The following is an 11348-nucleotide window of genomic DNA, read 5'->3' as shown; positions in this document are numbered from 1 at the left end:
GCAATCACTTGTTATGCATCAGAGAGTTGGACAATGACTAAGGAGGATAGAAGGAGAATTGATGCCTTTGAGCTGTGGTGCTGGAGAAGAGTACTTATTGAGGGTACCATGGACTGCTAGGACAACAGATTCATCCTGGAGAGAGTTAAACTGGGCTGCTCCTTGGAGGCAGGGATTCTGAGGCTTAGTCTGACATACTTTGGACATGTTGTAAGGAGGGACTAGTCCTTGGAGAAGGACATCATGCTTGGGAGGGTGGAGGGACAGTGCAGGAGATGAAGACCCTCTAGGAGGTAGGTTGATTCAGTGACTGGGGTAATCGTGATGGGTGTGTTGGAGACAGTGCAACTGGCACAGGACAGCAGAGTTTAGGGCTGTTGTACATAGGGTCTCTATGAGTTGCAATGACTCAACGGCACGTCACAACAACAACATGTGTAAATGACTCATGATGGGATCAGTCAATTTTGCTTTTCCACTAGGTTTAAACTGAGCAAGTTTAACAGGGAAAGAGGAGACTCTCACTACCAACCACAAATAAGATGCAGAGAACACAACAAAGGCCCCTAGGGTCAGAGAGCCCTTTGCCAATCATATTGGGCCCTAAATAAGAGCAGCAACAGTGAGAAATTTACAGAAAACTAATGTGACTGCTGCCCCACAGAGCAAGAGTCAGAGTTCTTTAGGCAAACTTGCTAGAGGACTGGGTGCTGGGGTGTGGTGGGGTGGAAGAATATGCCATAATTTGTAGGAGCTTTGCACCATTAACCTAAAACCATGAGACTGAATATCCAAAGGCCACTGAGCATGCTTGACAAAATGTTCTAACTAAGCAATTATATTCTGTTGTCAGAGTGAATCGTACAACCTTTTAACTTCTCTAATAAGCCCAGTGTATGATTCTTTGAGTTCTCTGTGGCCATTGTAGAGCCATGAGAACCCTTAGCGCTTAGTGCCAAAATTGTCAAAAGTAGATCTGGGGGTGTGGGGATGTGTCTGACCTCATGTAAATAGATTTTTATGCTGTGAATGTTGCTGACAGGGACAGAAATTCAAAGAAATTTCACAGATTTCTTTGTGAAATTAGTGGAAGTCAGACTCGGCTGTCCACACTGCTGGAGATTGGAAGTCGGAACTAGAATTTGTTTAAGATCTGTAAGGAATCTCTGATGCCTGTGGTTTTAATAATTGGTGAGGTTTTAAGAATTTAGGAAATCCTTGAATAGAGAAATGGTCCAGTGCACCACAACTAAGTGAAATATTGACTGTTCAAATCTGCTCAGAGCTGCCTGAAAAGACTGCTTGATCATCTACTTCTGAAAAGTGAAAGACATGAGGAGCAGTTCTACTCTGCAGATACCATGAATTGGGATTTACTCCATGGCCACAGGCATGAGTTTCCAGTCTCAGAGTGGATTTTGTTTAATGGTTGTGAAATAGAGACAAAACTAGTAAAAGCTGAGGGGTTTTTAAAATGAATTTCTTCTGACAGTATACTTTGTTAATTCTCAATTAGATTATGACAGAATTTCAACTTGTATTTCCAATTTGTTTTCACTTAATGTCTTTTATGCCCTTTAATCTTTCAGTGAATAACCCTATACCATCCAATCTGAAATCAGAAGCAAAGAAGGCTGCTAAAATATTAAGAGAGTTCACCGAAATAACTTCCAGAAATGGACCTGATAAGATCATTCCTGGTCAGTAAATAAAATACATCTTGCTCATTTCTAAATTTGCTTTGTCTTCTAAGTTACTTTTTAGATTCTTTTACTTTTAAGCTGGTAATCCTACTTACTGATGCAGCAAGTCCTTAAAGTACCCTTTTCCAGTATACTATCAAGAGGTCCACCTGTCCTTATCTTCACTTTCTGAGAACTTTGTAAAACCTTAGGGAATAGGCTCTGAGATAGCACAGGTGCTCTACTACGCACTTAAAAATTGGTGACTCATACCCACTAATCAGCATCAAGGAAGAGAGGTTTGATCATATGCTTCCATTAAGATTACTGCAGTTCTTGCTGTGTGCTATCAAGTGGGAAACAACCCATAGCTGACACTCCAGTGGGTTTTCAGAGGCAGTAATCACAGTAGAGGAGGTTGCCCATCCTTCTCCCACATAAAGATTATAGTGAAAGAAAACTCTGGATCACTTCTAGTCTGTGTCATGTCAGGTCATGGGAGTAAGTGAGAACTGACTCAGCAGCAAGGAGTTTGTTTTTGAGGGGAATAAAATAAAAATTATATTAATCTGTTGGTTTCTTTCTAGATAAGACATTAACATTTTCTAGTGATTTAAGAAGACAGTAATAAATAATTAAGAGCCATTGCATATTTGTTGGCGTCTTTTTGTAATGCCAAGGATTAATTTGCTCTGCTGCTCATTGAAGAGATTGGTAGATTGAGTCTACCTAGAGATACATTGGAAGAAAAACTTGGTGATCTACTTCCAGAAAAACTACTCGTGAAGATGTCTGACATGGATGAGGTCACCATGAGCCAGAATCAACTTGATGGCAACTGATTTTTACTAGATTTTGGTCACTACCAGTAATTACTAATGGGTGTGTAATAGGATGGTTAACTCTTGTAAACAAGATTCATGTTTGAGTATTATTACAGAATAATTTCCTTCCTAATCACAATATATATTTCTGAATACAACACTAAAGAACCAAATTAAACTTTCTGTTTGAAATTATTTAGTCACAGAACTTTAATTTTAAAGGCATTTTGGTTGTTATAATAATTATATTAATTTTAACATTAATTATTGTTTTGACCTATTCATTCCACATAATGAGAAAATCATGTCTCATAAATCATTGCTACTTAAAAGTACGATCTCAGCACTATCTGAGAACTTTGAAATACACAATCTCAGTCCCTACTCAGAACTAAAGAACGGGAACAGGTGTTTTTGACGTTAACTTCAATGATTTGTATGCACATAAAAGCGTAAGAAGTACAAAAACGCAACCAGAATAACAAGATATTCAGTAGCAATAGTATAAAGCAAGAGAATAGCACAGATTTCTTAATACATATCAATATTTGTAAAAAATGTCAAACCAGCTTAATTTATGCAAGTGTATTTACTAACAAAAAATCTGTGTGGATTATTACTCATATATACATTATAGTGCAAATTCTTCTTGCCTTTAGCCTCTGGACAAAGGCCATTCTTCTCTGTTTCAGTGGGTGTGACTCAAATAGTGTATATATTTAGATATTAAAGCTAAAGGCTCTCTCACAGGACCAGACCAAATTTTAAATACAAAGGCCTGCCCACCAGATCCTGTTTCCCTACAGGAAAGGCTCTCACCCAAACTGATTGTAAACAAGTTCAGATAGAGTTAATCAGCTTACACTTGATTTGATTGCCATACAAGGATGGGCTACATAGAAATCAGATTGACTACATTGTTGTTGTTAAATGCCTTGAGTCATAGGCGACTCATAGCAACCCTTTGAACTAAAGACCTGGACACTTTTATAACTTTCATCCTTTCTCCACGTTCATAGGGTTTCCACAGGCAAGCTATTACGGAAGTGGATGCCACTCCTGCTTCCAAGCTAATGATTACATTAGTGGAAGAAATAGTTGGAGAAGTTCAATATCAGCAGTCAAAACTAGATAGGGGCAAACTGTGGGTCAGATCATCAGTTACTCATATGCAAGTTCAAATTGAGGCCAAAGAAAATGAAATTAATTCCGCAGGAACCAAAATACGATCTTGAATCAATTCCATCTAAACTTCATGATCATCTTAAAAATAAGTTTGAAGCATTGAACACCAATGATAGAAGACCACATGAATTGTGGGACGATATCAAAGATATCATCTACGAAGAAAGCAAAAGGTAAAGAACAAAAACATGAAAATGAAAAAAAAAATTGAAATGGATGTCAGAAGAGACTCTAAAGATTACATTGGAGCATCTAGAAGCCAAATCGAAAGGAAAACGTGTCAAAGTGAAAGAGCTAAACAAACAATTTCAAAGGGCCGTTCAGGAGGACAAAGCAAAGTATTATAAGGAAATGTGCAAAGAGCTGGAATTGGAGAACAAAAAGGGAAGAAATAGCTCTGCATGTCTCAAGCTGAAAGAACTGAAAAACAAATTTACGCCTCATGTCACAATGTTGTAACATGCTGTGGACAACAAAAGAAGATGGAGGGAATACACAGTCATGGTACCAGAAATAATTATTGATACTGAAAATTGTCAGCAAGTACCATATGAACAAGAGCTGATGGTGATGAAGGAGGAAGTGGAGGCTGCATTGAAAACATTGGGGGGGGGGCGGGGAAATAAGGCCCCAGGAATGGATGAGATACCAACTGACTTCTTTCAGTTAGCAGATGCAGCATTGGATTCACTCTGTTCTATGCCAGGAAATTTGGAGGAAGGCTGTCTAGCGAACAGATTAGAAGAGGTTTGTATTTGTTCCGATTGTCAAGAAGGGTGATCCAACTAGTCAAAATTATTGAACAATATCATTGATATCACATGCAAGCAAAATACTGCTGAAGCTCATTCAAAAACAGCTGGAACAGTACATAGATCGGAAATTTCCAGAAGTTCAGGTGGGATTTAGAGGAGGCTGTGGCACCAGGGTTATATATCATTGCTGATGTCAGATGGATCCTGGCTGAAAGTAAAGAATACCAGAAGAATGTCTATTTGTGCTTCATTAACTATGCAAAGACATTTGACTATGTGGATCATGAGAAGTCGTGGCTATCATTAAGGAGAAGGGGAATCCCAGAGCACTTAATCACGCTCAGGAGGAACCTATCCCTGGATCAGGAGGCTGTTGTGTGAACAGAGCAGGGAAGCACTATGTGGTTTGAAATTGGGAAGGGAGTGTGTCAGGGTTTTATTCTGTTTCCATATATGTTCAATCTATATACTGATCAAATTACCTGAGAAGCAGGAGTCTGTGAAGAGGAATGTGGCATCAGAATTTGAGGGAGACTCATCAAAAACCTGTGTTATGCAGATGACACAACCTTGCTTGCTAAAAGTGAGGAAGACTTGAAGCACTTGTTGCAGAAGATAAGGAATGAAGCCTTCAATATGGATTATATCTCAATATCAAGAAAACAAATTTTCTTATGACTAGACCAATAGGCAGTTTCATGATGGATGGAGAAGAGAGTGAAACTGTCAACAGCTTCATCTTGCTTGGATCCACAGTCAACACCCTTGGTACGAGCAGTCTGGAAATAAGAAGACACATTGCACTGGGAAAATCTGTAGTTAGGGACCTTTCCAAATTATTGGAGAGTAGTAATGTCAGTTTGAGGATGAGCGTGTGACTGATTCAGGCCATGGTCTTTCTGGTTGTTTGCTATGCACTCAAGACTTGGACAATGAATAAGAATGACAGCAAGAGAATTGATGCTTTTGAGCTGTGGTGTTTGAGAGGAGCACTAAACGTCCCATGGACGGCCAAGATATGTCTTGGAGAGGGTGTAGCTGGAGTGCTCTCGGAGGCAAGAATGATGAAGCTTCACCTCGCATTCTTTGGACGTATTGCTAGGAGGCACAATTTCTTGGAGGGCGACATGATGTTGGGAAGAGTGAAGGAGAGGAAGACCCTCAACCCGGTGGTTTGACAGGGTGAATGTTGCAATGGGCTCTTGTATGTCAGGAAGTATGAGGATGGCACAGGACAGGACTGGGTTCAGATCTTTTGTTGTTATGAGTTGTACTCAACTCGATGGTACCTAACAACAACAACAAAACATTTAGATGTTAGCCTAAATATAACCTTACTCTAGAAAGTGGTAAGAAAAGGATAAGCAATCTCCTCCTGTGCAATTTACCACATCTCACAACCCACTGAGGGTCCGCTTTTAGCTGGGTCCACTTGGTGATGCACAAATGTAGGAGTATATATGGATTGTGTGTGAGAGAGTGTGTATGTGTATGTGTAGGAGGGTGTGCATATGAGTTAGGGAGCAAAACAGTATTATATTAAAGCAAAAAAGGTCACAGTTATTGTTGTGGAGTCAAAATGGACTCATAATTGACCCTCCAGTGGATTATCTGTGATTGCAAATTGAACAGGAAGTTATTGTCATCTTTCTCTTGAGGAGCAGCTGTTAGCAACTGTGAAACAACTGCCTAGCTTCAAGTTGTTAATGCATCTCCTTACTCACTACGTTACCAGAGCTCCCTACATTTTATTTGCTTTTGTTGCCATCACAGAAAATTTTAAACAGTTTTTAGATCTTTAATTTCTTAGCAGTGTATGTTCATTCTCCTCTGATGTTAAAAACTCTGAGATATAAATGAAACTTAATTTCAGAAGTATTTCTACAGTGTGGGTTTGTTTAAAATTATTTTATACTAATTTACATACAAAGTTCATAAAGTTCATGTACATTATTTTTCACACCAGACCTTTCCCCTTTCCTCTACCAATCCCTCCCTCCCACTATCATATTGAGGGTTTTTATATAAATGAAAAAGCAAACTTGCAAATTACATAGAGATTACTGGAATATCTGTGTTTCTGAATTTGAATGAATTATCTATAAAAATATAGATTACATTTGAAATACATTTGTTATATAATTTTCAATTTTGCTACGATGTTTTTAGGGAACTCTGGTGGATTAGTGGTAAGGAAATGTGCTACCAACAAAAAGACATACCGTTCAAATCCACCAGTTTCTCCTTGGAAGAAATTTAGGCAATCTTCTGTGTGATTTGTGGTGGTGGTTAGTCAAGTATGACTCAGTGACCATATGACCCACACACTTGAATTCTGCCCAATAATGTGTCTTCCTTTTCATCTCTGATATACTTGAGCCCATTGCAGAAGTCACCATGTCAATCTTTTTGACCCTCTATCTTTCCAAGAATGATATAATTTTCTAAGGAAAATCTTGTTGTGGGTCTTCCTCTTTTTCTCTTATCTTTCCAAGCATGATATGATTTTCCAAGGAAAAGCCTTTCCTAGCAACATGTCCAAAGTGTGAGAGATGTAGCTTTGCCATCTTTGCCTCCAGGAAGCACTGTTTATACCTTTCCCAAGATATTTCTGTTCATTGTTATGTCAGTCCACGGAATATTCAGTACTCTACTCCAATATCAAACTCAAAGGCATCAATTTCTCTTCTGCCATCCTTTATCATTATCCTGCTCTGAATCTGGCACACCTTAGTCCTCAAACAGATGTCATTACTCTTTGATATTTTGGAGAGATTCCTGACAGAGGGCTTGACCAAAGAAATATATTTCCTTATATCCTGGCTGTTAATACCAAAGATGTTGATTGTTTTAAGAAGAGCAAGGGTCAAGTGGGGATGAGCCATATTTGACCTTTACCAACTCCACAAAGAGGAACTGTTCTCATCAACAACGTAAAAAATGCATAATCAATTCCCATGAGGCCAGACATGGCCCTTATGTTCTCACACCTCTTTCTATTCATCTCAATATTTTATTGCCTTACTGGGTCCAAAATCAATTACAATATTTCATATACCACACAGAACCGTGTTAGGGAAGTTAAAGGTTATTAATTCAGATTAGTGGCAGGATACAATCTTCTACGAATCAGGACAAATGCTGGCATGTGCTTACAAACACCTTAGCATTTAGCCTCTTGCCAGTTAGGCCAGCCCTGTTAATTATGCGTCTCCACCCTCCACTCCCTACCCCACTTCACCCCCACCCTAGTCCTGAAAAATACTTGGACAAAGGCTTTTGCTCTGCTTTCTGTGTAGTAACAGTCTTAAGGTCTGCTCCATCTCATGTCAGGTCTCTAGTTCTCTGCTACCGTCTGCTATCGCTGCTTCTCTCTTTGGCCCTGGTCTGGTTGGCCTGAGGATCTCTGGCCTCATGGGACACACTACATTCTCTTGCTTCTTATTTATTTGTGGTCAGATTCCCCTATTCTCTTGCTCAATTTGCTCAATTCAATGGTGAGATTAGTCATCTTAGTTCACTAATACTTCACACATTCCACATTCCAATTATTAATGGTTGTGTGCAGCTGTGTACTGTCAACTCAGAACCAACCCATAGCTTACCCTTCAGAGGGTTTTCAGAGGCAATAAGCCACGAGGGAGGAGATTAACTATTTTTCTCCAGCAGAGCAGCAGGTGGTTTCAAACCCAGAGCCTTCAAGCTGGAAGCACAGCTCCCTATTATTAGGCCATCAGAGCTTCTTCTCATTTGATTTACTGTCTCTGAAAACTGACTGGAGGATCATCTACGAGTTGACCCCAACTGGATCTGAGTACATAACAACAACAACAATAATGTATTTTTAACTCTTTAAAGATACAATAAGAAAACAAAGTTAATCAACCACTCTCTAACATGCTATCCTTATGTTTTTATCTTGTTTCATTGGGAACATCTCTAAAATGATCTGGATGTAAAATTCTTCATGTTCTGTAATAAATGATTTTTGACTGTTATTAATATAGATTTTGAAATAGTATATATCATTATATTAGAAATTTGTTAATTCTCTTAAGATTGCATAGTAGAATGTGCTTGGGGTGGTGGGAGGGGTGTGGGGGGGATTGTGTACTAGGGTGTTTCATTTACTTTTGAAAGAGAGGAGTGAACTGGGCCCCGGGGGAGAGAGTAGTGCAGCAATGAATGAATGGAAATCCAAATTCTCTGTAAATGTTCATTAAAATTATTAAAATAAAATAAAATAAATTTGTTAATTCTCTGAGTACCGCTACAAAACTTTTGTTATACTAATGTGCATAGCCTGGCTTGACTTCTTTGACAGAATACATGACTATAGTCATGATAAATTAAACTACCTCATCAATGTCATTGTTATGAACAACTCATAAGGACCCTATAAACAAGAAACCTAGATACTAGTCTTGGTACTAGATAACAATAAAATCTCATTCAAGTAATTAAGATATTGTGGTACTTGCTAGAGTGTGGAGCATTACAATGTTACATTTAGCATTACAAAAATAACAACATTAAAATAAAGAGATCGGAGTAGAGGAGTTTCATGCCCATCTGTTATGCAGCTAAGTTTTATTCATGGCTCATCTATGCCATTAAGATTCTTAATTAAAGCTGTAGAATTGTTAAGCAAATGCCTGTGTATACTGAATCTGTTTTAACCCTTGCATATCTGTTCCACAACATATATTAAAAATGCTTACCAAACTATTGTTTTTAATGTTTGCAGCCCATGTAATAGCTAAGGCTAAAGGACTTGCAATTTTGTCTGTGATAAAAGCTGGATTTCTGGTAACTGCTAGAGGAGGCAGTGGGATCGTATTGGCTCGTCTTCCAGATGGAAGTAAGTTGATATTTGCTCACTTAAAAAGGAATAATAAATCTTAAGAATGTTTTTGGTTTGTTTCTATTTTGAGCTACGTTTCATAAGGATTATGCCAAATTTTATCACGTCACCTAAAACTGGTTCATGAAAAGAGCTTTTCACTTGAATATGTAGGTGGAAACAATAAACCAACAGGAAATTTCTCTTTTCTGCTTCCTTTCTCAACTCAAAATCATAAAGCAAGGCTCCATAGATGGATCAAACATTGTTTAATGTGTTTCATTTTTCCATTATATATATATGTGTGTGTGTGTGTGTGTGTGTGTGTGTGTGTTGTTGTTGTTGTTATGTGCCGTCAAGTCTAAATTCATTTCTGTTGTTTAATGTAAACTTGTATTTCTCAACTTGTTGTTATAGCTGCTTTGCTTTGTAGACCTTAATATGATATAAAGGGAGATTTATAAGTTTTACTATTTCTTCTGTAATCACAATAACTTATGGGAAAATTTCTCCCAATGCAGAACTGTAACAGTATTAATGTAATTTTATTTTGCTTTCTGGGATAAAATGAATTATTTTATTTTCAGAGCTGAAATATAAGTGTATTTATCATAAATCCCAAGAACAAAAATTTATAATAGTAAAATTTGTAATTAAAAATTTGAAGTATATGCAGGTGTGTCATGACCAACTAAAATGCTTTTTATACCAACTTAACTTTTGCTGTTCAGCCATATGAGTGAACACATTTCTCCATTAACAGATTTTTTTTTCAAGTATAAGTAATTTAACTTTTATTTTGAGAACATGCATGGGACACTCACTGGAAAGAGATGCATCTAGGTGTTTGGTAGAGCATATGGCCTTTAAATATCAGCCAGTTGGATTCACTAGGTTTCCTGCCAATGTATTTCCATGGAAAATGAGTGTATCCTTAAGCAGTGGCTCAATTTTCATAATTCAATGTAGCTACAAAATGAAAACTGAAAATCCTCTTTTTCTCAAGCATTATCCAAATTTTCATGGGCAGAGTTCTTAGTAGTAAAGCTAAAAAAATACAAGCACATTCAAAAGGGTCTCACTATCAGATGAGACTCAGAGTTGTTGTGTTATGTGCCGTTGAGTCACTTGCGACTCATAGCAACCCTATGTACAACAGTCCTAAACTCTGCTCTGTCCTGTGCCAATTGCACTGTGTCCGGCACATCCATCCTGATTACGCCAGTCACTTAATAAAGACTCAAAGACTGCAAGAAAATCTTGAAGCTGTATGTTCCCAAGGCCTTTAGGACCCCTTTGGCTGCACTCATTGGTATGATGATTATAGTTGAAAAGATTGAAGAACTGTTAACCTCTGGAGTTTCCCTCAGAATCTAAGATAATCCTTTCAATGATTTGGTTCTTTCCTAGTCTTCATGAGTAGCCAGCTGTTTTCTCTATAAAGTATAATTTTAAAACTGTCCAAATAAGGTATAGCAAGATCACTGGGATTGTTGTCAGAGGTTCTTGTGTCTTGATGAAAGACACAGCCTTTAACAGGAAAGTTCTTAACATTAAAAGAAGAAAAGAAAATATTGGGACCCTCAGACCATTGTCTCTCAGTAAGTAAAACTCTTGTATGCCTGGATGAAGTAGTTATGGATATATTCAAGTAATAAGTTACTCTCTAGAATACAAAGTGTTTTAGTTATCTAGTGCTGCTATAACAGAAATATCAAAATAGGGTGACTTTAAGAAACAGAAGTTGATTCTCTCACAGTTTAGAACACTAGAAATCTGAATTAAGGTTGCCAGATCTAGAGAAAGGTTTTCTTTCTGAGTTTGAAGGAAAGTTCTTACCTTCTCTAAGTTTCTGCTTCTGTGTGATCTTCATGTGGTCCGATATCTCTCTTTCCATATCTCTACTTTTCTGTCTTGTTTGATCTCTTTCATAACTTTTAACAAGGACTGTCTCAAAGTACACTTTATAATAGATCTTAGCTGAAAGCAGAGAATACCAGAAGAATGTCTATCTGTGTTTCATTGATTATGCAAAGGCATTTGACTGTGTGGATCATAA

General features: G+C 37.8%; 1 protein-coding gene across 1 annotated transcript in view; it reads left to right on the top strand.

Moving 5' to 3' along the window:
• SH3YL1 (SH3 and SYLF domain containing 1) overlaps positions 1–11348 on the top strand; it is a 94881-nt gene that overhangs the window by 18505 nt on the left and 65028 nt on the right. Inside the window, exons 2-3 of the mRNA XM_006882912.1 lie at positions 1590–1700; positions 9194–9307. Coding sequence (XP_006882974.1) covers positions 1590–1700; positions 9194–9307 — 225 coding nt within the window. The remainder of the gene's footprint in view (positions 1–1589; positions 1701–9193; positions 9308–11348) is intronic.

This window comes from Elephantulus edwardii, unplaced genomic scaffold (assembly GCF_000299155.1).
Source record: "Elephantulus edwardii isolate Elephantulus edwardi_28Jun2011 unplaced genomic scaffold, EleEdw1.0 scaffold00025, whole genome shotgun sequence".
Taxonomy (NCBI): Eukaryota; Metazoa; Chordata; class Mammalia; order Macroscelidea; family Macroscelididae; genus Elephantulus; species Elephantulus edwardii.
Note: the sequence above shows the minus strand (reverse complement) of the source record. Positions and strands in the feature narration are given on the sequence as shown.